We start from the raw sequence: 26212 nt of genomic DNA on the forward strand, positions 1-26212 counted from the left end.
CATAATGCCCCCAGCAGCCACATTTTCTATAAAATAAAAAATAAAAACACTTACCTCTCCTGCTCCTGGACGGACGCCGCCTGCCATTTTCTCCTCAGTCGACTGTGCTCTAAACTGGCGCGCACAGCGTGAGGTCACAGAGCGACCTTACGCTGTGCGCAGCCCTGCACAGCCGACAGCCGAGGACCAGGAAGTGGTGAGTACAGAGCGTTCACCACTTCCTGGTCCTTCTGTACTAATGAGCGCTTCTATAATGGAAGCGCTCATTAGTATTCACTCTGGGGAATCAGCGGGGGGGCACCCGGGGGGGCAAGGGACAACATAGGGGGGGCAATTGCCCCCCCTCGCCCCCCACTAGCGACGCCACTAATAATTACTGATGACATAGCAATCTGCAAATTATCACCAGCCGCTTTCCATCTGTCTTCTGGTAGGACATTTGCATGTTGGAGGAGGGTTTATAGGTCATGCATTATAGGTTTGGGATTTCAGCTGCTGTGTAAAAAGATAGACATTGGAAATATATTTTAAAAAAAGCACCATTTTGGAGATGTCTCTCAATTACCTGGAGCAGAGAGCGGCTACAATGAGAGTCTTTGGGCGAGATTTATCTGCCAGAGGATGCGCCTAAACAGAAATCTAAGGTAGCTCTGAGCTGCCATAGATTTCTGGCTTCATTTGCTCATGAAAACTGGTGTAAATTAAATGTATTTGTCATGGCAACGGGCGGCCAGACCCCCTTTCTGAAAAGTAGCAAGGGCAGCGTAAAACGTGTGCAAATTTTTAACACCACTTTTGTGGCGCAGGGAGATTATAATTTTCACCCTTTGTCTCTGGAGGACCTGGCATGTTTGAGCTCAATGTGGGAAACCCATTTATATAATTTGGTACCTTGTAATTCTGCCATTTCCCCTGTGGCGGCACTGCAAGCAGATTGAACACTTGTGCAAATACTTAAGGCCCCAGAACTAGGACCCTCTTGGACAAGTTATTTTTGTAGGACCTGTGGACAACCCCTTTGAAGATTTTTTTATTTGGGCTCACATTATGGTCCTCAGGAGACATTATTATGGTATATGGTCTACACATCCATTATTTGGGCTGATGAACATGAAGGACATGAATCACGTGCTTCAGGTACAACCATTTAATTTGTACAGCCTGATCAACGTTTGAATGGCTTATAAATTAGAAACCCTTTATCCTGCATGGTCATCTCATCTGGCCTTGCCAATCAAGAAGGTAAGGACTGCAGGATGAAACAGAAGGAGCAAGGGTGCACAGAGTGGCATGGGGCCGCCCCCAGTGCACTTCACATTTGCATATGGAACAAAAGTACATTTTCTCCAGAACGAAGCAACGGATCGCTAAGTGAAAGGTCGTATATTGAATTTGTAGATGAAAAGCCTTTCTAGGTGAAAGACCTTTAAGGAGACCCGAAGCTACAGATGATGATGATACTCATGGAGGATGCCAGTGATGGTATGGTTTGAATTCAGGAATAATTCCTAATTACGTTTGCTGTAGAGAAGTCCCATGATGCATCATTTCTAACCATTGGGTTCACATATTTATACATCTGGTATGTAATTATGCTTGTCACCACATGTTACACGGCACCATTAGGACCTTCTTCTGGCCTGTTCCAGATTATGGTGCTTTCAAGTTTGCTGCCATTTCAATGTACAGAATCAATTTACAGGGAGCTTCAGAGCATTTTCTCTGCCCGTTAACAGGTCTTCATCCAGATCGATCACTTGTTGTGCTGTCATTCATGAATTCAGAGAGTGAGCAGAAAGCTTTCTAGATGAGATTCATGGGAATTACACATTCACCGTGCCAGGCGCAGGGTTGAATGACCTTGGTGCATTTTCTAGACTGGACAGCATCCTGTACTAGTTTGTGGCCATTGCTGCCCCACATAACTCCATGTTTATCCTCTGCAGCTGATAGGAAGTGCCTGGAATATGTCCAAAGAACCAGAATGTCCTGGTCACTTCGCACAATGGAACCATACACGGCTCCCACAATGCCCCTGTGTTCCAGACAGATGTCTGTACTTAAAGCGCGGGCATTGCAGGGCGCAGGGAGACAGTGGCGAGCAGCAAGCAGAGGCTTAATATTCTTCGCAATAGGCTGGCTACATAAGCCTTGTTACGTGTATCAGCGGATCTACTAATCTACTAATGGCTCATTCGTTTTATGAAGGGGGGGGGGGGGGCTCAATTACTTCCGTTTCCCTTAATCCCATTTACTAGTCCTGTTCCCTTTTTCCATTTAACACGTTCATATCAAACCCACCGCCACCTTGCAAAGAGTTTGTGGAGCTCGAAACAAGTTTGGAATGGACTTAATTTGAAGGAAGATTAAACAACCCCATATCCTACTGTCACCTCTTAAAAAATATTTCCTTCAAAGTAACTTTATAAAAAAAAATATGGATGTGACATGCGGCAGTAAAACCGTAATGAAGAGTAAAAAGCAATCACGGAAAAATGTAAACTTCACGTTTGTGGTTTGATTACCGTCATCTTTGTTAGTTTTAATAGACTTACAAAAAAGTTAATTTTGCTGATTCAGTTTGCATAATGATATACATACAATAAAGTAGATAAAGTAAGAGTTAAAGGGGTTCTGCCATGACTGATGTAAAAAATAAAAATCTGACACCATATAGAACATAAAACAATACCTTCCAAGCAAAACTAGAACCAGCCCTGTAACCCATAGGAATCCAGAAATATTCCCATTCATTGCCCCATTTGTTCTGCTAGATTTGTTTCAGGCTGGCAGCTCAGAGGGTGTGTCCTTTCTGAGGGGGGGGGTGTCCATTTCTGAGGGGGGTGTCCTTTCTGAGGGGGGGTGTCCTTTCTGAGGGGGTTGTCCTTCTGAGGGGGGGGGTGTCCTTTCTGCTGCAGCTCTTTCCACTGTAACTGCCATAGTTTCTTACAGAAAAAAAATCGCCGCTGGAAGCTGAACATAAAAAATGAGCACCTGCAACCACCCCAGTGAGGTGGACAAGAAATAAGGAAAGGAACAAACAGCAAGTGGCGCTATACATATTTTATTGCTGACTGGTTAATAGCTGACTGGTTATACAAACTTTTTAATTACATGCAAAAGTATTCAGATCCAGGTGCTGGTTTGAAAAACGTAGAACGTGTTTCATGGCACAGCCCCATTAAGATCCCACGCACATTAGTAGAATGGTGTGTTTGGCCGACAGTTTGTGTAGGCCCCTTTCACACAACTGTATCCGATGTGCATTTTTTGCGGACCAATTCATTTCTATGTGTGCGCAAAAAAACGGACAGCACACCATGTGCTTTCCACATCCTTATTTTCGCTCCACAGTCCCCCCCAAAAAAATATAGAACATGTCCTTTTCTTGTCCGTTTTGCAGACAAGGATAGGCATTGTTATAATGGGTCCGCAAAAAAAGTTCCCCAACAGAATCGGAACTGAATATTTTCACCCGATGCTTTTGTTCTTCCAGAAGCGTATGGCAGCGTCTTTCTCCTCCCGCGCCATTGATTACAGATAAACAATTGTCGGAACCTAACGTGTATGTATATGGAGGAGTCCAGAGTGATAGCCATTAGCTGAACGATTGTTTGGCCGACTGCTATGTGTGTGTTGAATGTGTGTGGCAGCATTACTGTCATGAGTGAAACGCGTAGACGCTGTTGTCTGTGTATATGGCTTTTTATATTTTTGCATAAATAAACTGTGGATTTTTATGGAAGCTGGATTTCTCTGTATTTTTGTGTCAGCATTACTGGGTGTATCCAATGTATAATGCAGATTAATAGTTTCTTTATAATGTATAGTGGACTCGCCTACGAGAAAATTAGCGCTAAGTCTGATGTGAAAACATAGCAACGGACACCCACTTTTCCACCCTCTGGAGTGAGTGGTGTAAAAATGAAGAATGTTGCACATTTTTGGAGCTAATGTGCCCGAAAAGTTGCAAAATCCCAATTTTGCTTCTTTTTGAAGCCAGAATTCTGCAATGCAGAGCTTGATAAATTGTAGGACTGCAAGGAGCTCCCGCAGCTTCTTTGGAGCCTAAGAAGAATTTTAAGTTAAAGAACTGCCTTTTACGCTGGTCTTTCATAGACCCTGCTCTGCCGGAGACTGTACTTAAAGAGATATTCCCATCTCAGACAATGGGGTCATATCTCTAGGGCACCTATCTCGTAAACTGAGCCAGCAAAGTGAAAGAGGGCGCACTGAGCATGTGCGGCCACCCTTCATTCTTTTTTACGGGTCTGGCGAAAGTAGTCGAGCGCTGACTCAGCTATTTCCGTCAGCCCCATAGAAACAAATGGGAGCGCACAGCACTTGCGCAGCCACCGCTTCCATTCACTTCAATAGGGCTGACGGAAATAGCCGAGCCAGTACTCGGCTATTTTCGGTGGCTCCATAGAAATAAATGGAGGGTGGCCACTTATGCCCGGTGTGCCCTCCTTCACTTTGCTGGCTCAGTTTTACTAGATAGGTGCTGGTCCCATCTCTGTTGGGACCTGGCACCTATCAGACAATGAGAGCGAATCGCGATATGCCTCCGTGTCTGAGATGGGTATACCCCTTTAATTTATGAGCACATGGATCCAGACTTCTGCCCATTCATTGCTCTGCTAGACTTATATCAAGCTGACAGTTGAAGGGGAGTGTCTTTTCTGCTGCAGCTCAGGAGGCGTGTCTCAGCTCTGCCTATCACAGCTCAGGAGGCAGTTGAAGGATCAAACGGAGCATGTGCGGCCATCTCAGACGGACAATGAATTTAAAAAACAAACAGTAGGTGGCGCTATACAGATACATTTTATTGAATAACTCAGTGACTGCAAAATGTTTTATTACATGCAATTACAAATGCCTTCAAATCAAAGTGTTGGTTTGAAAACTGTAGTTTATTTTTCGTGGGACAACCCTTGTAAGTCCTAATTTGCATATTGTTTGAAACACTGCATTGCCCCAGCAGATTGGGGTGTAAAAGGTATGGTTTTAATCAGCTGGGGCATCCCTACCAGGCATAGTGACTGGTTTGATAGGGTTGATCCTGCTGACAGATACCCTGTAAGTAAACGTTCCCTAAAGGAAGGTGTTTTCCCCCTATGAATGATATCGTTCATTAGTAGCAGTATTAGTCATGATCATGTCACTTCAGGGTTGCTGAATAATCTGTATCTAAGCCATGCTGGCAGCGACCACTGTGCGCTGACGTAGTCTCTTGTGCCGCAAATGACCGTACCCAGGTAGTCATTAGACAGACAGCGGGCTGGGATTTCTTGAGCCTATTGCTCTCCAGCATTGGAATAAAAGATGCAGGCAGAGACATTGCGGGGAGAAGCAGCAGCTGGCTTCTTCCTCTGGATTCCAGCCCCTTTGTAATTCCACAGTAGCTGTAATAACAGGCTTACTGGGTGAATGGACATCGTTCACAACAAAGCGCGCCTGCACAAGATGCTCTGGAGACGATTTCACGTGTTCGCGCTCATACAGATCCTCCGTTCAGCCACTCGAGCCTCAAGTCTCTGCTGGCAGGCTGCGGTCGATAGACTCACTGGCCCGATTACGAGAGTGAAGACCGTATGGCAGTTTGCGTGCGTGGGCATTTGTATGTTTGTGTAATTTCTTTCCGTGTACAACCAACTGTGGGTGCAGAGCTTTAGAGATTACAACAAACAAAGGGTGCAATATGGCGAGTCCTGCGGCAGCAGAGATGTCTCCTATACACAAGCAAGCCTTAGGAGAATGCGAATCATAGCTGATATCATCCCGCACAGGCAGTGCAATAGTTAATTTTATGAATTACACATGAATTTTGGCAACTGGATCCAAAGTGCTTGTCACCAGTTAGTAGAGGTCATTAGTCTTTGTCGTCATGTTAATCTGAATGTGGTAACCGAACCCTATAAATCAATATTTCCACAGTCATTTCATATATTAAACATTCATTAATCACTTTTTTATATTGTGTAAATATATTAGGCAATATTAATGTTAAGAAATCTGGTTTATTGTAATCTGTTTTGATTGTAGATTTTTTACAACATTTACAGATACGCTTTACGGCAGCCACCATGGACCATAGACGCAATGGTCAGGAAGGGACCTCATTGACTTTTAATGGGATGGGGGGGGGTTTGAAGACATGCTCCGTGACCTGTGCAGAGGTCAGGGAGGAGTAGATAAGCTGTGACATCACCTATTGTGATTGGTGACTCCTGTGTTATATATTTATGAGTTATCTATTATTTTAATCCTCCCTGAGAGAATATTGATATGACTACTGAAACGTGATATGTACAGTGGTGTCTATTATTAGGATTAGTGGCCAGTACGAAAACCTCTGGATTATATATATTTTTTTAAGGAGTTTTCCAGGTTTTTTTAAGTGATAAGCCATTACTAGTTGATAGGCAGGAGGAGTCAGACAACCCGCAGTCCTGCCGATCAGCTGGTCTGAGTAGCTCCGTTGACGGAAGTCAGCACCAGAGCTACACAGCACCATCGACAATAGAGTGATGGGAGCTCACTACTACAGCGCTGCTGCCGTTGACATTAGTGGGTAGCCCCTGCTGTTACAGTGCTACTGGTGCTGTCTGATTGACTGATTGGTGGGGGTTCAGGGTGTCCACCACCAATCAGGTAGTGATGGCCTATCCAGAGAATAGGCCATCACTTAAAAAAAACTCCGGACAACACTTTTAAAGATAGTGACATGGAAAATTTTAAAATAACATCACCAAAAAAATCTTTAAAATATGTTTAAAACAGAGACTTGGTTTAAATAATAGGTCATTCCCTTTAAATGAGGCACACGTCATGTGCAGTACCCCAGAATATGGTGCTTGCAAATTGTTTCTGGTTAGTTAAGCGTTCTATAAATGTTATTTAATGCATTGTACAACCCAGCATAGTTTTGTATGGATTAGGTGGGGTTGATGCCCCTGTAGGAAGCTAGGAGAGGAACTTTTAGTTCCGCCACTAGCTCAGTCAGTTCTTCTAGCTGAGGAAATCACAAAAGAAGCTACATTTGCTCATTCCTAAGAGGACTAGCCGAGAGATCTAGTGAGAAAAAAAGAAGCATCTCTACTTCCTAGCACCTCAAAAAAGAAGGGAAGGAACTAGAAGGTCCAGGACCTGTAAGGAAGAGCACTAGAGTCAGTAAGGTATACACTGTTTAAGACTTTACTGCAGTGAAAGGGACGTTGCTATTACACTCTTCACTCTTGGACACGGTCAGGCCCACCTGAATCTTAATCCTGTACCCCTCAGCGGGGAATTACAGCCCTAGATTCTGCATAGAGAGATTGTGGAGAGATAGAGGGAAGGAGAACTACAATCCCCATCCTGGGCTATATCCAATATATTGCTATCTGGGAAGATTTGTAATTGTTTGGAACTGCGCTTTGATACTGTTGGATGTAGTACAACTCCCATTCTGTACTTTAGAAAAGAGAGACTTTCTTCTACAACTGGCCTGGTTACTGACTCCAGCACCATACACTGACTGCACCTACACCTATTGCCTTGCACCTACACCAAACCCACAACATCAAGAGCACCCCAACTACCATCAGGCAGGAGCCCTAACATCAGGTTGTGCCCTGAGGGAAGAAATAGTGTGCCCTCCTTTTACTTCCCTTGCCCGATGGAGCATCGTTGTGAGGATTGCCACTGTTAATAATTATTGTAGACGCAGCCACTACCACTCCCATACTTCGGGGCTTGCAGAAAAAGTACACTAGAATTAGTGTTGCACTTATATTAGGTTGACGTTGCTTGAAGTTGTTAAATATGTACTTGGAGACCCCCAAATCGTCACTGTTTTACCAGGGGGCTTTGGGCCCCAGTTTCCCATGCGACCCCCTACACCCCCCATTACTGCACCACTGCGCTGGGCGATTCAGTATGTTGGATTCACAAGGATTGTTCTGCAGGATGTGGCGGCATTGCCTTATTTTCTTGCTGGTAACATGCCTGCTCACGAGAAGGAAGCATTTCCATGAGAACATTGCAGCTCGAACATAATGATGCTGAGCAATCAACACTTGTGTGTTTCATTCCACAAAGCAGCGAGGGGCTGGCAATGAGATTCTTCCCGAAACTTCATTATGCAGTGTGCATGAGGATGGCAGGAAGGCCCACCGCGTCTAGCAGATCCCTTTCATCGCTGCAGCAACTTGTACTTATAATTTAAACAAGACATGCCTCATCAAATAGAGGAGGCTGTATTCTCTGCAGGGAATCAAGATGAATAGATGCACATTTTTGTTCTTTTGTTTTCCCACATCACTCCGGTCGAGATAAGAAAACACTATCTGATGCTACCATAATCAGCGGCAGCCCAGGGAAAGGGAACAGGAACGCCGCGCCGATGTCTTCCTGATTGATTAGCCGTAAGAGAGTCGCAGAGCCACTCAAGTCTGTAGCGTTTGAAGGGTTAATTGTGTGGGGTGCACAAGTGAGCCAGGCCTAGCTGTGGTCTGTTCCAGAGGTCATCTTCAGGAGAGCTGGGAATATAATCACATGTATAGTGATCTACTGAAAATTGTGAATGGGTTTAAAGAGGAGCTGTCACCTCTCCTGACATGTCTGCTTTAGTAACTACTTGTATTACAATTCTCAAGCATCTATTCTTTATGACTCTGTGATGTGCCCATCCTTTATTATACCTACTAGAAGTTAGGAATCCCTAGCAGGTTGCAATGAAGGTCCAGATGGGTGTTACCAGTTAGGGCTGTGTCCCTGCAGTCTGACACTGTGGCAGACTGTGTAGGACACATCCTCAACTGGTAACACCCATCTGGACCTTCATTGCAAACTGTTAGTCATTTGTTCATAACTTCTAGCAGGAATAATGAAGGGATATAAGAATAGATGCTCTAGAATTGTTATGCAGGGCATGCAAGTAATTACTCAAACGGAAACGTTAGGAGATTCCGTATCTGGTCTTCATCCAGGAACATGTAGACTTTCTTATAATGTCTTGGTCAGCATTAGGGTAGCCAAGTGGATGTCTCTTGGGGGCATACCATGTAATGGACATCTGGCCTTCCTGCTGTAATGCTTTCAAGTCTTTGGCTGATGCTCCATATTGGTTTGTGGACTTTTTATATAATCTTTTATCAATCTGACCCTCTGTACAAGGTACCATGTGCTTCTAGTTTTGCTTCTTCTACACAAGCTGGTTCTTCGCTGTATCACATCAGTAAAAGGTCAGGTTTAAAGCATGAATTTACTATTCTTTTAGATTATGCATAGGACACATCTACTACTAATTCTATTGTTTGGCAGTTTTAAAGGGGTTGTCCACTTTGGACAGTTTCTTTTGTTTAGAATGGTCTCCGAGCAATAATCTGATACATGACCCCAGCAATCAGTTGTGAAATGTGAAGGAACCTGGGAGCAAGAGTTCGATTACTCTGAGGTGCTATCACCAGGGAAATGAAGCATTACTTTCAAAATAATTGCTCGTAGATATAAAAGGAATGCAAAGATATCCTGGATTCTCCAGAGTGATGGACTCTGTGTAGCTACTGCCCACCCTAATCATTGCCAATAGTTGAGGTTCTTGACTCCCGTCCTTTTATTTACAGAATCGCCTAAAATAAATAGATTTTTCATCCTAAACCAGACAATCCCTTTAAAGGTCATCATTGTGATGGAACACTTTGATATCTCCAGATTGTACTTCTTGAGATTTTCTTACGTCTCCCAGTCTTAAAGGTAATCTGTCAGCAGATTTGTACCTATGACACTGGCTGACCTGTTACATGTGCACTTGGCAGCTGAAGGCGTATGTGTTGGTCCCATGTCCATATGTGACCGCATTACAGAGAAATTATTTTTTTTATATATGCAAATGAGCCTCTAGAATCAACGGGGGCGTGGCCGTTACACCTAGAGGCTCTGCTCTCTCTGCAACTGCCACGCCCTCTGCACTTTGATTGAGAGGGCCAGGCATGATTATGTTTTCACTGCCATTTAAAGGACGCAGCAGTTGCAGCTAAGCCTCTAGGTGTAATGGTAACGCCCCCTTTGCACCTAGAGGCTCAATTGCATATATTAAAACATCTTTTTTCTCAGCAATGCAGGACACATATGAACATGGGGCCAACACAGATGTCTTTAGCTGCCAAGTGCACATGTAACAGGTCAGCCAGTGTCATAGGTACAAATCTGCTGGCAGCTGCCCTCCAATAGGGTTTTACAGGCTAAAGATATTAATGACCTATTCTGAAGATAGGTCATCAATATCAGATCAGAGGGGGCTCGAGACCCTGTACCCCCACAGATCGGCTGTTACTTGCAATCGGAACTACTACTGAGAATGGAACTGGACACACAGCTCAATTCGAAGTGTAGTGGCCATGATGGTAGCAGCTGATTGGTGAGGATGATGGGTGCTGGACTCCCACTGATCTGATATTGATGACCTATTCTGAGGCTTGGTCATCAATATTGTTAGCCAGGAAAACCCAACCTGACTGGTTTTAAACTATTCGCATCAGTTCAGTGGGACACAAAGACATGACACAGATGTTACCTGTGTTTAGTTTTTCAGATCCTCCAAATCGCCGATAAAGTACCGTAGTTTTTATGATCCATTGCAAGTGCCCAGGAGCAGAATGTTTGCCTCGAGTGCTCAGGAGCAGAGAGTTTGCCTCGAGTGCTCAGGAGCAGAGAGTTTGCCTCGAGTGCTCAGGAGCAGAGAGTTTGCCTCGAGTGCTCAGGAGCAGAGAGTTTGCCTCGAGTGCTCAGGAGCAGAGAGTTTGCCTCGAGTGCTCAGGAGCAGAGAGTTTGCCTCGAGTGCTCAGGAGCAGAGAGTTTGCCTCGAGTGCCCAGGAGCAGAGTGTTTGCCTCGAGTGCCCAGGAGCAGAGTGTTAGCCTCGAGTGCCCAGGAGCAGAGTGTTAGCCTCGAGTGCCCAGGAGCAGAGTGTTAGCCTCGAGTGCCCAGGAGCAGAGTGTTAGCCTCGAGTGCCCAGGAGCAGAGTGTTAGCCTCAAGTGCCCAGGAGCAGAGTGTTAGCCTCAAGTGCCCAGGAGCAGAGTGTTAGCCTCAAGTGCCCAGACCCTCCTGCCTTACTCGTGCCTAACTCCTCCCCTCAGTTAAAACTGGTCATGTTAGTGACAGAGTCCCTTTAGGCTATTTTCACACTTACGGTAGCCTTTTCCGGCAGGCTGTTCCGGCAGGGAAACAGCCTGCCGGATCCATGCTATCGCGAGTCCACCGTGCTGCTGAAGGTCCACTCTGGCCCCATCCACTATAATGGGGGTGGAGTCCTGGGGCAGCACGGCAAACTACAGCGCGCTGCGTTTTTAGTTCGTCCACCTCTCTGCTTTTTGGCGATGCTGCGGCCGGACCTCCGGCCCGCCCCCATTATTGTGAGTGGGGCCGGTGGCACGTTGGACTTGCGGTAGCCGGGTCCGGCAGGCTATTTCCCCGCCGGAACAGCCTCCTGGAAAAGGCTACCGCAAGTGTGAAAGTAGCCTATGCTGAACACGTTATATTGACCACTTTTCCTATTCTTCTCCATACATATTATTTCCAGTGTAGTCCCTAGTTAACCATTCTATTAGCAGATGATGTATGTCATTATGGAGATTATCATTCTTAGTAGATACAGATATGTAAGTGACCAGTATCCAACTGTAGTCTCCTGTGTAGCTGTAAGACATATCTTTGCAGATTTACTTATAATAGTGGATTCCATTGATGCCAGCTTCCTTCATTGTAATGACACTTGTACTCATTTAGCCAGTCGTTCATCTCATTTGTTATACTGGACAAACTTGTTTTTAGCAGTCTTTACAAGGCAGGTGACGGCAGCGTCTTCCTGCTGTCAGCGCGTAACACTTCTTCCTGCCCTCGCCGGGAGGTTTCTGCTGAATCCGCTGCCTCGTTTGTTATGTGAAACTGGGGTCTATTTGCAGCCAACTGTTCTCTACAAGAAAAATTTGGCTACTTAGCATTCAGCTTGGGGAATGAATGTGTTCCATTAAACAAGAAAATGAACTCGAGGGGCTCAAGAGCTGAGCTTATCATTTATTAATCCTCTGTTCAGAGAGCATACAGCACCGACCTACACCAGTGTTAGAGGTAGAGACTGAGCGATGTGAGGCTCCTCGCTTGATGTCACCCTTAAGTGACCTTGCTTGGGATCAGCCTGCAACACTTGTCATTTGCTGCTTATTAATTATGTACTTTACGCAATATAATTCTGTGTAGGGCAAATGGAGGTCCTCATGTTTAGAAAATTGCTAAATGTATATACCCAGCTAGAACTATTTCAGTGTTGACAAAGTTGCCTAAAAGTTTTCTGCTAATTAGACATATACCGCTCGTGTCCATTATATTATGGTGAGTAAGTACTTCTATTTATGGCCAAGAAGAATATAGAAGCAAATAAGGCAATTATTATGAAGCATCTGCCTTTCAGAACTTTTTCAGATGTCACATTACTGCTAGGGATGATTGAGTGCTGTACTTTACATGCAGCCTTTGGGTATTGAGCTCTATGTTGACATCATGGAGTACTATAAACTGGCCATTAGGGACTGGACTTGTACTGAAGATTTGGCCACCAGGAAATTGTATTGTATACTGATCAGAAGGCAATGTTCAATATATTATATGCATGTTCCTTAGTGAGTATTGTACTGTTCAAACATTGGCAGCTTGTAGGACCATTTCCCATCAGGGACAAGATTTGATATTGGGCACTAAACCACTAGTCATCATTAACTAAATGTTGTATTACTTCATCTTCATGGATGATCATTGCCATTGTATACTAGCCATGAGACACTTTATGTGATGTCTAAAAGGTTCCTACAGCATATGTAGTATTAAAGGGGTTATCGGAGACTAAAAAATGTCCCCCATATGCCCGGGCCCCTCACACTGAATCTACTTACCTGGCTCCCTGCGCTGCTCCTGGTCCCCGCACCGCCGCCGCTGCTGCTGCTTTTCCCCGTGCGCGGATGAAAACATCCGGCAGTGGGAGCAGCCAATGGCAGGCGGTGACGGGGACGAGCCTCTAGCATCGCGGGTGACACTAGGGAGACTTGTCCCCGTCAGATGTTTTCATCCATGCATGGAGAGAAGCAGCAGCAGTGGTGTGGGGACCAGGAGCGGCGCAGGGAGCCAGGTAAGTAGATTCAGTGTGAGGGGTCTGGGCATATGGGGGACATTTTTTTGTCTCGGATAACCCCTTTAATGCTGTGTAACAAGTAGACATCGTTCAGAAATATATAGCAATAATAAACTCTTGGGAGTTGAGGTTGTTGTTTTTTTTTTTGCAATTTTCTTTTTTTATGAACATATTAGAGTCTCTCGTTTAGTTGGAGAAGAAAGGTCATCGATGCGGCAGCTGATAACACGAATTACTGAGTATCCAGAGTATTTTGTGAGCTAATTATCTTTTTTTTTTCTCCACAGTGGCAAGGTGAAACTCAGGAGTTCTGCCCAAGTGCCAAGGTCATTCTCGTAGGCTGTAAGCTTGACATGAGGACAGATATGAACACTTTACGAGAACTGTCCAAACAGAGACTTATCCCAGTCACACATGAACAGGTAAGGACATTTATGTATACCATGCACAAACCTCAGTAGCTCACCTGTTATGTTACTGGTGGAGCGATGGTGCACCAAATCGAGTGGCCCACGATGCACCAAAAAGCTTTTTAGCATAAAACATTTAAGACAGATATGGTTATGATTCGTGCATCTACTGCACATGGTGGTACCCTTACTTTGAAACCAATTTTGGATGTAACAGACTTCCTTTAATGAAATTAGAACAAGAAATGTTATCATCAGAATCTCTCACAGCCTCTGGGCCAGTAATTGCAAGCCATCATATCTCAGAATAAAAGTAAAATATAAATAAAAATGGTTTGGCCTTTTGGTTTTCTGGGAAAAAAAACATTAATGCATATCCTTAGGAAAGGGCATAGACGTGGGCTTGGTAGAGGACCAACCTGTGGTGGTAGAGGACCAACCAGTGGGGCACCACCGATCATCGACATGTACATGGGCAATGCTAATATGACACCTGAGATTCTCCTGTGCATATACAGTGATAGATGCATCGATAAATGTGAGTCTGTTGATATGTATATTTGTGGTGCCATATAATAGTAGACCAGTATTAAAGTACAAATATGTGCATTATATGTGTGCCAAAAAAAATACTATGATTTGAGATGGGACTCCTGGTGTATGATGAGAAACTGCCTGTGTTCCTAAAATGGCATGTCTCGGCCTGTGTTTATACAGTTCCCACACTTCATTCCTTCCATGTCCTAATCCACATCCTTTCCAGCCCCGAAGGGAAGATGTTTACATTCCCATAAGTAAATTGGGGACTGAAACCGTGTTTTCTTCAGCCAGTTCACAGCAGACTAAACAAAAATGACAAAGAGAAAATGTTATTTATGTATACGGAGGGGAAAATGAATTTACGGAGGATCTGGCTCACAGGCAGTGTCAAAACTTTAGAAGTTGCATGAGTAGTCTTAGATGTTAAGAGAAGTTGGACTGTGGCCATTACTAAATATAGTTTCAGTGAGATGTCCCGTTATGACGCAAGAATCTGTATTACATAAAAATCGCCTTCTAATGGCGGTACTAATGGCGCCACGTCCCGTCACATTTCTGCTTTCAACTGGCAGTAAATTACCCTGAATCCTTAGTGGATACAGGACCTCTGTAGTCGGAACATGGCAGCAGTGGTTTTATTTGTTCACTTGTTGCATTTACTGGATACATTTTACAACTATTTGAAGTTTATTGAATAATTTTAAATATTTCTTCCCCTACATTTATGTCCATGCACCCTCTGATTTGTAATGTGCTGCACAATATGTTTGTACTATAAAAATAAAGATTATTATTAGTGATGAGCGAAGTATTAAATTGTCACAAAGCGCATTTCTTTGTAAGTAGTAGGTTCAATGACAGATTGCGCCACTCCCCATCATTGTAGCCCTCCGATGCCGCGCTCATAGCTGATCGCGGCATCTGACATTGATGTTACAGTGTAGAATTAAAAAAGGAAAGAAAGAAAATCGCTGCCATCATCATTGAAGATCTAGCGCAAAATCTCACGTGGTCTGTGATGACTTCATCAGGTCAACTGGCGTAGTGATGTTATATGTCACTGTGCACGGGATTTCGCGTGGGATCTTCAGTCAAGATGGGTGCGGCCGGCTCTTCGCGCTCAAACTGATGAGGTAAGTATGATTTTTTTTTTGTTTTATCGCCAGTCAAGGAAAATCGATTAGTTACCACGAAGCACAAGCAAATTTAGCTTTGCGGCAAAACAAATTTTCCCTGAAATTCAGATCGGAGTCCAATTGGCTCTATGTTTCTATATTTGTTACTTTTAGAGAAATGTGATTCATAGTGTAGGTTGATATAGGCAATGGCATAACGTGACTGGTTTTCCTGTTCTGTACAGTAGAGATGAAAAGCCTTCTGAGAAAGTATGGTTGCGACGGCTTCTTAATTAGATGTGTCAGTCAAAGCTTCCCTAGAAACCAGTCTGACTCAGATTATTCCAGGGGCACAGCTGTATGGGATGCAGAGGTAGGGTCTTATTACACTGCCCAAAGTTTGGGCAGTGCGAGCGCCAATGGATGATAACACCTCCATTGGTGCTTGTTTGCACCGGCTAATGCAAACAGTCGTTCCCCCCCTTATTCAGCTCTGTCTGTTATCGGCAGCACACCCGTTATTGCTCAGGGACATCTCCCACCTATAATTGTGCATCATTCATTCTGATGAAAGGTGCCCATCAGCTGATGAATGAGCATTTGCTCGTACATCGGCTGCTTGATTATACGGGCCAATTATTGGGAATGAGCATGCCTATAAAAGCTTGTACCCGATTATTGGCCTGAAAATCGTGTTCTGTAATAGGGCCCATAGTAGACACATTCAGGGCCCTGATGCCTGAGAAGGCCCAATAGTCCCTTCAGGTGACATTAGTATTAGAAGTGTGGGTCCATGTGACTGTATATTCTGTATAGCTTCACAATATAAGGGCATTTACTAGTACTGTAATACTGATGACCCATTGATGGGTTTCTGACTCTATCACCCTTACCAATCAGCTGTTTTTCAATGGGTTGCTGTGCTCTCGGAACAACTCCAGAGTATTAGAACTGGAATAAATCTAGGTGCCACAACTACTTAAAGGGGTTGTTCGGGTTCAGAGCTGAACTCAGGACATACCCTTAGTTGTCACCCAAGCAGCCCCCCTGAGGCTAGCATCGGAGCATCTCATGCTTCGATGCTCTCCCTTGCCCTAAGCTAAATCGCACAGGGCGCTGGCTCTTTGTTTATCATAAACTTCCGCCCGGCAGTGTGTTCGGTGACATCACCGGCTCTGATAGGCGGGATTTAGTGCTGTCCTAGCCGTTTTACTGTCTAGGGCAGCGCTTAATCCCACCCATCAGTGCCGGTGACGTCACCGGGGTTCCTGGCAAGCCCCACAGAGAGCTCCGGTACGTCACCAGATCTCCAAAAAATGCCTTTGCCCTGCGCGATACCCAGACAGCTCTGAACCCGGACAACCCCTTTAAATGAAAAGGGAACTGTAGAATAAACAACAGTGTGCAAATGATAAATATGTCCTCATCTCTACATGCCCGACACAGTATATCCTCAAATCAATATGTTTCATTGTAATAATATATAAAGTGAGATTCCCCTTGAAGCGAATTTTCATGTGAAAAATGGCTTAATTATATATCATACTGTTCTTCCCTGTAAAATGTTATTTCATTACAGTATAGAATAAAATTATATTATCTCTAGCTTTTAATAGTTGGCATAAAATAGTAGAAAATATTGAAGAACCTCTTTAATTTTCTTATAATTGAGAAAGGGTCCCTGCTTGACTATTTGACCACATTAAAACACAAATAATAAAAATGAACTTTATTGGGGCAGATTGTTGATGGTGAGAGGTAGTTTCCTATTCTGTGACCTCTATTTCGCCTTGTCTTCAGCATAGTAATCCCATAAATAAAGAGGTCACTGTCTCACGCCAGGTCAACACACTTATCTTCTGCTGCTGGAAAACTGTCAAATGATCTGGTCTGTCTGACTACAAGATGCCCCGTTTACCTAAAAGGATGTCCATATGGGTAAAAATAAAAATCTAAAGTTGCTTCAGCCTTTTTTTTAAGTATACCATGACAAGTTCAACAGAATGTCTAAAGTAACACTCCAGGCCAAACTGATAAACTGTTTCAGGCCTAGCGGACAGTACATGACACAGGGATTCAAAGAACACTAAAGATAAAAACCCTGTGTTGTGGATCTCTTTTATACAAGATAGCAATTAGAGATGAGCAAATCAAATCCAATGAAGTGTAATTTAATCCGAATTTCAGGATAAATTCGATTTGCCGTGAACCCGAATTTCCTCCTGCTTCATGGTAGCAAATCGATTTAACTTGAAATAGTGTAAAAAACAAGCAAAATCATACTTACCTCCTACATTTGCCCACGACAGGCCGGACGCCTCCATCTTGATTGAAGATCTTGGCTGAATCGTATGACGTCACCCAGGGGCGTAGCTAGAAATGAGTGGCCCCCATAGCAAAAAAAATTTATGGGCCCCCCCGTCCCGGATCTCCTACCCCCACATACCTCTCGGACCTCGCTGCCACATACGCAGCTCCTCATGCACTTGAGACGGTTACGCGTAGGATTGAGCACAGACAGTTGGTCACTGGCAACGTATTTGTGCTAGTGTAGGAAATGTATGAATCTAATGTCTGTGTATAAGGGTCCATTCACACGTCCGCAATTTCCTTCCGCATTTTGCAGAACAGAATTGCGGACCCATTCGTTTCTATGGGGCAGCATGATGTGCTTCCCGGACACGGAATTGCGGACCCGCACTTCCGGGTCTGCAATTCCGTTCCCGAAAAAAATAGAATATAAGTGCTGCAGTGTGTGGTCCGCGGATCCGCAATACACGTTGCGGACGTGTTAATGGACCCTTAAAGAAGATTGTTAAATTGTACAGGGGTCTGTAACAGAAGAAGGTGAAAGAACATATTGTGTGGTGTGTATGTGTATTAGACAGAAGGTAGGCATATGTATCTTGTGTAATTTTGGTATTAGGGAGAGTAAGGGGTATATATCTAGTGCTGATACACAAGTAGGTGAAGAGCCGCTCTGACATAATTCATCTCTTTCATATTATAAGCTCCCCTTATGTATAATTTACTTACAGTTCTGAAGACTCAGGGGTGCTGGCAGTCTTGGCCTCGGGTGCTGGCAGGCTTGGCCTCAGGGGTGCTGGCAGGCTTGGCCTCAGGGGTGCTGGCAGGCTTGGCCTCAGGGGTGCTGACAGGCTTGGCCTCAGGGGTGCTGACAGGCTTGGCCTCAGGGGTGCTGACAGGCTTGGCCTCAGGGGTGCTGACAGGCTTGGCCTCAGGGGTGCTGACAGGCTTGGTCTCAGGGGTGTTGGGTGGCTTGGCCGGGCAGAAGGAGTGTGGGAGACTGTGAGGCCTTTTTCTCAAAGCTGCTCCGGAAAAATATATTTTCCATTACACCTCAGGTCAGACCACCAATCAGACCCCCAATGTTAATCAGACCTCAGCTCACAGCCCCAATAAGATCCCCAATGTTAATAAGACCCCAATAAGACCTCAGATTACACCTCAGCTCAGACCCCAATATGAATGACCCCCAATCAGACCTCAGATAAGAGCCCCATGCCTCATAGCAGACCCCAGTAGCCTCATAGCAGCCCACAGTAGACTCATAGCAGCCCCCAGTGCCTCTCACCAGTCCCCAGTGCCTCTCACCATCCCCCAGTGCCTCTCACCAGCCCCAGTGCCTCTCCATCAGCCCCCAGTGCCTCTCCATCAGCCCCCAGTGCCTCTCACCAGCCCCAGTGCCTCTCACCAGCCCCCAGTGCCTCTCCATCAGCCCCCAGTGCCTCTCACCAGCCCCCAGTGCCTCTCCATCAGCCCCCAGTGCCTCTCCATCAGCCCCCAGTGCCTCTCCATCAGCCCCTAGTGCCTCTCCATCAGCCCCCAGTGCGCCCTCCCCGGTATTAAAATCATTGGTGGGCAGTGCACCCTCCCCCCGGTATTAAAATCATTGGTGAGCAGTGATGGACTTCAGTAGCGTCCTGGCTGCCATGGTAACCGATCGGAGCACCAGCATTACACTGCTGGGACTCCGATTGGAACTGCCGCTGCCACCAATGAAGGTGGGGGGGGAGGGCGCACTGCCCACCAATGATGGGGGGAGGCCGCGACCTATCGTACCGCCGCTCGGCTTCACTGTGGACACTCCTGGCTTGAGGGGGCCCCGTGGTCCCCCCGACTTAGGGGCCCGGTCGCGATCGCGACCGCTGCAACCCCTATAGCTAGGCCAGTGACGTCACCACACTGGCCGACGGGACGTCATCTCGGGCCACTCGAGATTTCACCCAAGATCTTCAAGCAAGATGACGGCAGCCGGCCTGTCACAAGCAAAGGCGGGAAGTATGATTTTATTTCTTTTTTTGTTAATTTTACACTGCTTTTATTCTCAGATGCCGCGATCATGTATGAACGTGGCATCTGAGGGGTACAATGATGGGGTACAACAAAGTAATTAGTCACAAAGCAAATTTTTTAGTAAAATTCGGTGAAACAGCCGAATGGAATTTTCCAAAAGCTCGCTCATCTCTAATAGCGATCATGACAATTATAAGGGACGAAAGTTTGTGCGAACACTCGTTCTCAATAATTGACCAATAAATGAGCAAACACTTGTTCATCAAGTGATCACATCTTTCATGCTGTAGCAGTAGCGATCATTCTTTCCCTTACCGGGGGTGCTGCAAGTAAATGCATCTGTATTACGGCTCAACGAATGGGTGATTTCATAAACTGATCTTTCTCTCTGTTATTCCAGGGTAGCACTCAGGCCCGTCAGATTGGAGCTGTGGCCTACGTCGAATGTTCTTCTAAGGTGTCGGAGAACAGCGTGAGAGACGTCTTTCACGTCACCACCTTGGCTTCTGTTAACCGTGTTCACAAGAACCTCAAGCGCAGCAACTCCAAGAGGGGACTGAAACGTGTCTCACAGCTGCCTGGACGGACTGAACTATTAAACGAGACAGAAATACGCAAGGACCGTGCCAAGAGCTGCTCCATCATGTGAAAACGTGCCTACTGGCTGTAAATAGAGTGTGTAGAGTTTTCACTCTGTGCGGTAATACGGGCATCCAATGCACAGAAATGGCAGCTTTTGCCTTGGCCAGTGTTGTGTAACCATAGTTAGGCGCTGGCCTGTGACTGTTACAGTTATTTCTGGATTGCCTTAGACAAAAAAAAATTATGAAACTCATCGAAAACGCAAGTCAATGGCGGTGTAAACCAATTAACAAGCATTAAGAGTTTGCTTTTGTCCTGCTGATTCTGTCTCCATCAATGTATTTATATGCGCACACAGTTCACGCCCATTGTACAGAGCATAGAGGAGGCGCCTGTGTAAAGCCTATGTAATGTGTGTATATATGTATGTATGTTTATATGTATATATACACACACAGATGACGCACATTGTGTTCTGGAGAGGTGTGGAAGGTTGTGTTGGTTTGAGAATTGAAGCATTGTTGTAATCCAAAAGTATAATAAAAATCGATTTATTGTTAAAAAGTTGCATTTTCTTTTGTGCTATGACAGTTTCACATCCAAGAAGGATATCCAGCTGAGATTCACCTACACGATCTGCTTGTATTCACAGATTTTTCGCTATAAAGACCCTTGGGTGTGTCTTGCAAATAGGTGTGTGCATCCTTTTACGGCTACTTTCACACTGGCGTTTTTACTGGGTCCTGCAGGGTTCAGCAAAAACGCTTACGTTACGGATAATACAACCGTCTGCATCCGTTATGAACAGATCTGGATGTGTTATCTGTAACATAGCCAAGACGGATCCGTCATGAACTCAACTGAAAGTCAATGGGGGACGGATCAGTTTTCTATTGTGTTAGATTGTGTCAGAGAAAACGGTTTCGTCCCCATTGACTTGCATTGGGGGTCATGCCAGATCCATCTTGCTCCGCATCCCAGGACAGGAAAGCAAATTACAACATGTTACCATTTGCTCTCCGGTATGGGAACGCAACTAAATGGAACAGAATGCATTTTGGAGCATTCCGTTCTGTTCAGTTTTGGCCCCATTGATAATGAATGGGGAGAAAACGGAAGGGTTTTTTCCGGTATTGAGCCCCTATGACGGATCTCAATACCTGAAAACTAAAACGCTAGTGTGAAAGTAGCCTACTTTAGGCAAACAAATCAATAATGGATGTCAATGGTCACCATGCTTTGCTGCAGGAAAAAATCCACATCTAAACCATGCCCCCTCCCAGTGCACTTACTCCCGTTTCTGATAAGCCACGCCCTTGTCATACGAATCACTAAAAGTGTCTAAAACGCTTAAAGGGGTTGTTCACCTTTCTGCACATTTTCCACATTCCCCACAGCATGTCCGGATCCACTATGAGAATCATACTTATCTGACCCCCATTACTGGGATCTGGCTCCATCGCTGCCCCTGCCAGCTCTGTAGGTCTCAGGTCTCCTTGCGTCAACATCAGGTTTGACCCTGATCACGTGACTTCTACAGCCAATGACTGGCCACAGTGATGACATCTCCCCCATGCATCTTGTCACTAGGTCACTTGTCGCATGGGTGGCATGTCACCGCTGCAGCCAGTCATTGGCTGTAGCAGTCATCTGACCCAGTGTCAATCTGAATGTTGACACAGGGAGATCTGCAGACCTGACAGAGCAGCGATGGAGCTGGAACCCAGTGTTGAGGATCAGGTAATTATGAGTACCACTGCAAGTCCGGCCACACTGTGGGGTCCGTACAAAACGCAGAAAGGCGAACAGTCTCTTAATAAATGTGACTGCATTACTGGGCTATCCTGAGCTACATCTTCAAGTGCTGAACAGTAGCAGAACGCATACGCAGATAACCGAGGGGAGTGAGCTATGCGTATCTGTGAAGGCGGAGCATGCACAAAGGAGGATGCAGATCGCTTGCAACCTTCCATTAGGAAGTTGTAATAATGCTGTGAGTTTACCTTGAATCGTGGGATGACTCCAAAAGGGAACGGTCCTGTCATTGTCCGTAATGCGAGCAAGAATAGGACACGTTTTATATTTTTGCACATGCCATGGAATGGACATACGAATGCGGACAGCACACGGTGTGATGTCCACATCATTTACGGTCCCATTGAAGTGAATGGGTCCGCATCTGACCCGCAAAAAATGCAGATTGGATGTGAACAAAAATTACGTTTGTGTGCATGAGCCCTAAGGCAGTGGAGCCCTAGCCCAAATTTTGTATACATGACATGACTGTAAGGGCTCATGCACACGAACATATTTTCTTTCCGTGTCCGTTCCGTATTTTTTGCGGAACGCAAAATACATACGGTTGTGTGCATGAGCACTAAACGTGTAGTTGACAAAACCATGGGACACATTTCTAATGCAATTATTCGGTAATAGCTCGTTTTAATAAATTTCCCCCATTGTATATCAAGGCAAGGCCAGACTGGCCCACCAGGATACCACGGGATTGGACATCACTGTTATAGGCTGAAAGATCTTCCGGCTGCCGGCAATTTTATACCAATGACCAGATTATGTTACTTTATAGTTTTACTTTAGTTTCAAAGATATATTGACCTTTTATATCACACAAGATAAGAAATCTGACTGGTGAGGTAGCAAGAAAATATGAGCATCTATTAGCTAGAGATAACAGAAGGGCTCCTTATAAATCTGTGCTTTAGCAGGCGGTTTATGATGGACTGGCGCGGTAATGGGGGTCACCTGTGGCAGGCCTGAGTTCATCGGGATTACTTTCTCCCCCATCCTGTCCTACGGATCCTAAATCAGCCTTTTCTTTTTATTTCTAAATTGCAGTGGCCTTTTCAAGGACGCCAGGCTAATGAGATTTAGATGGCACACAATGTAATATCCTAAAAGGGAGAGTGGCGCTAGGATAGGAAGAGGTTTAATGTGACTTGTTTATGGGGGTCAGAAGGTGAGGCAGTGGAACTGCGCCGTCTTCCAGCTGAATAAATGCAGAACGAGAGATCTGTAGACCGGGCTCTTGGCAGGAGAGATAGCACATGCATGCCCTATCTTTCTTGAAATAGTAAAAGAAATACATAAAAAAACAGCAACAGGACAACATGAAACTTCAACAAAGGGGGCATTTATCTGTCTGCAGGCAGTAACTCTGGTAACTTCCATGAGGACGTGCCTAGGCATCACAAATGTAGATGTGACCAAAGCACATAAAAATAGGAGGCTAAGCGTATGGAGAGCCACAAATGCAGGCATAAGGCACAGGAGAGGCTGGAGGCTGTGCCCCATGCAGTGCAGAACTTACATGGAGTCTGGGATAGTTTGGAATTGTTATGGACAGTGGTACAGAGAAAAGGAAAATATACTTTCAGTTGCTATACTTCATTCAGTATATATACTCACAAACATATATCTATAGTTGTGTCTATAGTCAGGGAATCCTAGCCCAAAATGCATGATTAGGAAACGTTGACATGTAACAGCTTGCCAGTGCATTTCAACTGACTAATACACTTTCTCAAGTATCACTGTAGCTAGTGCATTTGCTGATCAGCACTTTTAGGCCTATTGCACACGACCGTATGGCTTTTTCAGTGTTTTGCGGTCCGTTTTTCATGGATCCGCTGTTCCGTTTTTTGTTTCCGTTGTGTTTCCGTTTCTGTTCCGTTTTTCCGTTCCGTTTTTCCGTATGGCATATACAGTATACAGTAATTACATAGATAAAATTGGGTTGGCCATAACATTTTCTATAGATGGTTCAGGAAAAAACGGAACGGAAACGGAAGACATACGAAGACAGAAACTATACTGCCAGGGGTCCCAAGGTATTACCCAGAGATGCTTTAAGATACCACGATGTACACTGAAATGGTTTGACCAATTCCCTAGTCTCTGTCGGACTAAGATGCACCTCAATAAAAGCACGCCATTTATTGAAGAATTTGGAAGCCGAACCTTCCTTGTGTCTAGATGCTTCAATCCTCTCAAACCCCAATAGAGTCCTCAGTTCAGAAACCACCGCTGGAATGTCTGGCATGGCATCCGTGAGCCATCTCTGGAGCAGTACTCTTTTAGCTACCAATAAGACAGAGTGTACTATAATCGGTATCTTAGTCGGTGTCTCTGGACGTATATAATGGAAAATCAGGGTCTGGGATTCTGCAGGCAATTCCACCGACCAGGTAGTCTTGACATACGCAATCACCACAGCCCAAAACTTTACAACCTCAGGACAGGTCCACATGCCATGCCAGAAATCTGTGGCCGCCAATTTGCAATTTGGACAATGCCTGATGCGGTCCGGAAACTGAGGCGTGACTGGGAAGTTAAAACCATAGATCGCTCGATGCATCATTCTAAAAAAAGTTTCACGCCAGGTCTCACTGATCACACACTGACGTACCTTACTCCAACCTTCCAGGATTTTCACCCCAATCTCATCATCCAAGGTGACAAGCTCCCATTTCCTAAAAAGTGTAGACGCTTTGGCTTTCGTGAAATTGCCCGAGAGGGCCCTATACAACCTAGAGAGAGAAACTGTTTGGGGGGAGAAACTAAGAATCTCGTCAAAGGAATTTGAGGCCGCCTCCTTTGATAGATCACGCAGTCTACATGAGCAAAAACCCAAAATCTGCATTATTTGCAGAAAATGGGAGTCCGGTAGGGTGAATCTCTCCTTCAATTCCTTTGGAGTCAGCCAGCGCTTTTCCCCCGGGTGCATCAGATGCTCCACCTTGGTCAAACCTCTAGATACCCACAGCTCCGGGGGTCTCAAACTAGTACCTGGCGGAGACTCTGGATGACCCCACAACGGTAACCATTTTGAGATTGCATGAGGCAAACCCATTGCCTTCCTAATCGCCTTCCAGGCTGCCATCGTATCTCTCAATAAAAGCGAGGATTTAATATCCCCAGGCAACGCGGCCATGTTAGAGTGAAGACACGAAACCAAGTTCCAAGGAGCTACTAAGTTTTGTTCTAATTCCCTATTGGAGAAAAGATCGGTATCATGTACCCAGTCGGATATGTGGCGCATAAGACATGCTAAATTGTAACCCCGTACATTTGGGAATTTCACCCCTCCTTCTGGTTTCCATAGCATAAGCTTCGAGAGAGAGATACGAGGGCGCCTGCCCGACCACAAAAACGTGGTAAACGCTTTGTTTAGGGCAGTGACGTCAGAGTGTTTCAGTAGGATCGGAAGCGTTTGGAGGGGGTAGAGCAACTTAGAGAAACTCATCATTTTAATAAGCTGACATCTTCCTAGCAGAGATAAGGGCAGGGAATGCCACTTCTGTAGTTCTGATAGTATTTTCGCAATAAGGGGAGGGTAATTTAGCGAGTATAGTGACCCTGGGAGCTTCCCTATTTTGATCCCTAAGTAAGTGACATACTTTTTAACCACAGAGAGAGAGAAACCCACGTCCTGCCAAATCTGCGGAGGGTTAGTGGCATGTAACTCCAGAATCTCGCTTTTGGTCGAGTTTATTTTATAGCCCGAGAAAGACCCAAAAAAACTCAGGAACTCCATTAAGGGGCCTAGGTGTCGCTGAGGAGCGTCCATGAAAATCAGAAGATCGTCAGCATACAGGGCTAATTTGACCTCCTTCTTACCAATCGTGATACCAGAGTATAAGTCAGAGTCCTCTAAAAATCTAGCCAGTGGTTCTATGGCTAGGTCAAAGAGGAGGGGGGAAAGCGGACAACCCTGTCTAGTCCCTCTCTGAAGAGGAAAGATCTGAGACAGGAAACCACCCGTATGGATGCGCGCCGCTGGGCTGGAATAAAGACCCTTCAGAAAAGTGCGAATATCCCCGAAAATCCTGAATTTATCGAGCACCACTCCCAGCCAGTCCCACCGCAAGGAATCAAAGGCTTTTTCCGCATCCAAAGCCAACAAAATAGGGGCCGAGGCTGGCTGAGGGCGGCGCCGCACCCAATCCAAAGTCGCCAATACCTTCCTGATATTGGCCACCCCCGACCTCCCTTTAATGAAACCTACCTGGGAGGGACCTATCAGGGCAGGCATTAATAAGCTCAGCCTGTCGGCCAAAATTTTCG

General features: G+C 45.2%; 1 protein-coding gene across 1 annotated transcript in view; it reads left to right on the forward strand.

Moving 5' to 3' along the window:
* The window catches only part of RND2 (Rho family GTPase 2), a 97153-nt gene extending 76461 nt beyond the window's left edge, over window positions 1-20692 (forward strand). Inside the window, exons 4-5 of the mRNA XM_044297026.1 lie at window positions 13452-13586; window positions 19947-20692. Of these exons, the coding sequence (XP_044152961.1) occupies window positions 13452-13586; window positions 19947-20195 (384 nt within the window). The 3' untranslated portion in view covers window positions 20196-20692. The remainder of the gene's footprint in view (window positions 1-13451; window positions 13587-19946) is intronic.
* Window positions 20693-26212: the final 5520 nt, after the last annotated feature.

The sequence above is a fragment of the Bufo gargarizans genome, chromosome 6, assembly GCF_014858855.1.
Source record: "Bufo gargarizans isolate SCDJY-AF-19 chromosome 6, ASM1485885v1, whole genome shotgun sequence".
Lineage (NCBI taxonomy): Eukaryota > Metazoa > Chordata > Amphibia > Anura > Bufonidae > Bufo > Bufo gargarizans.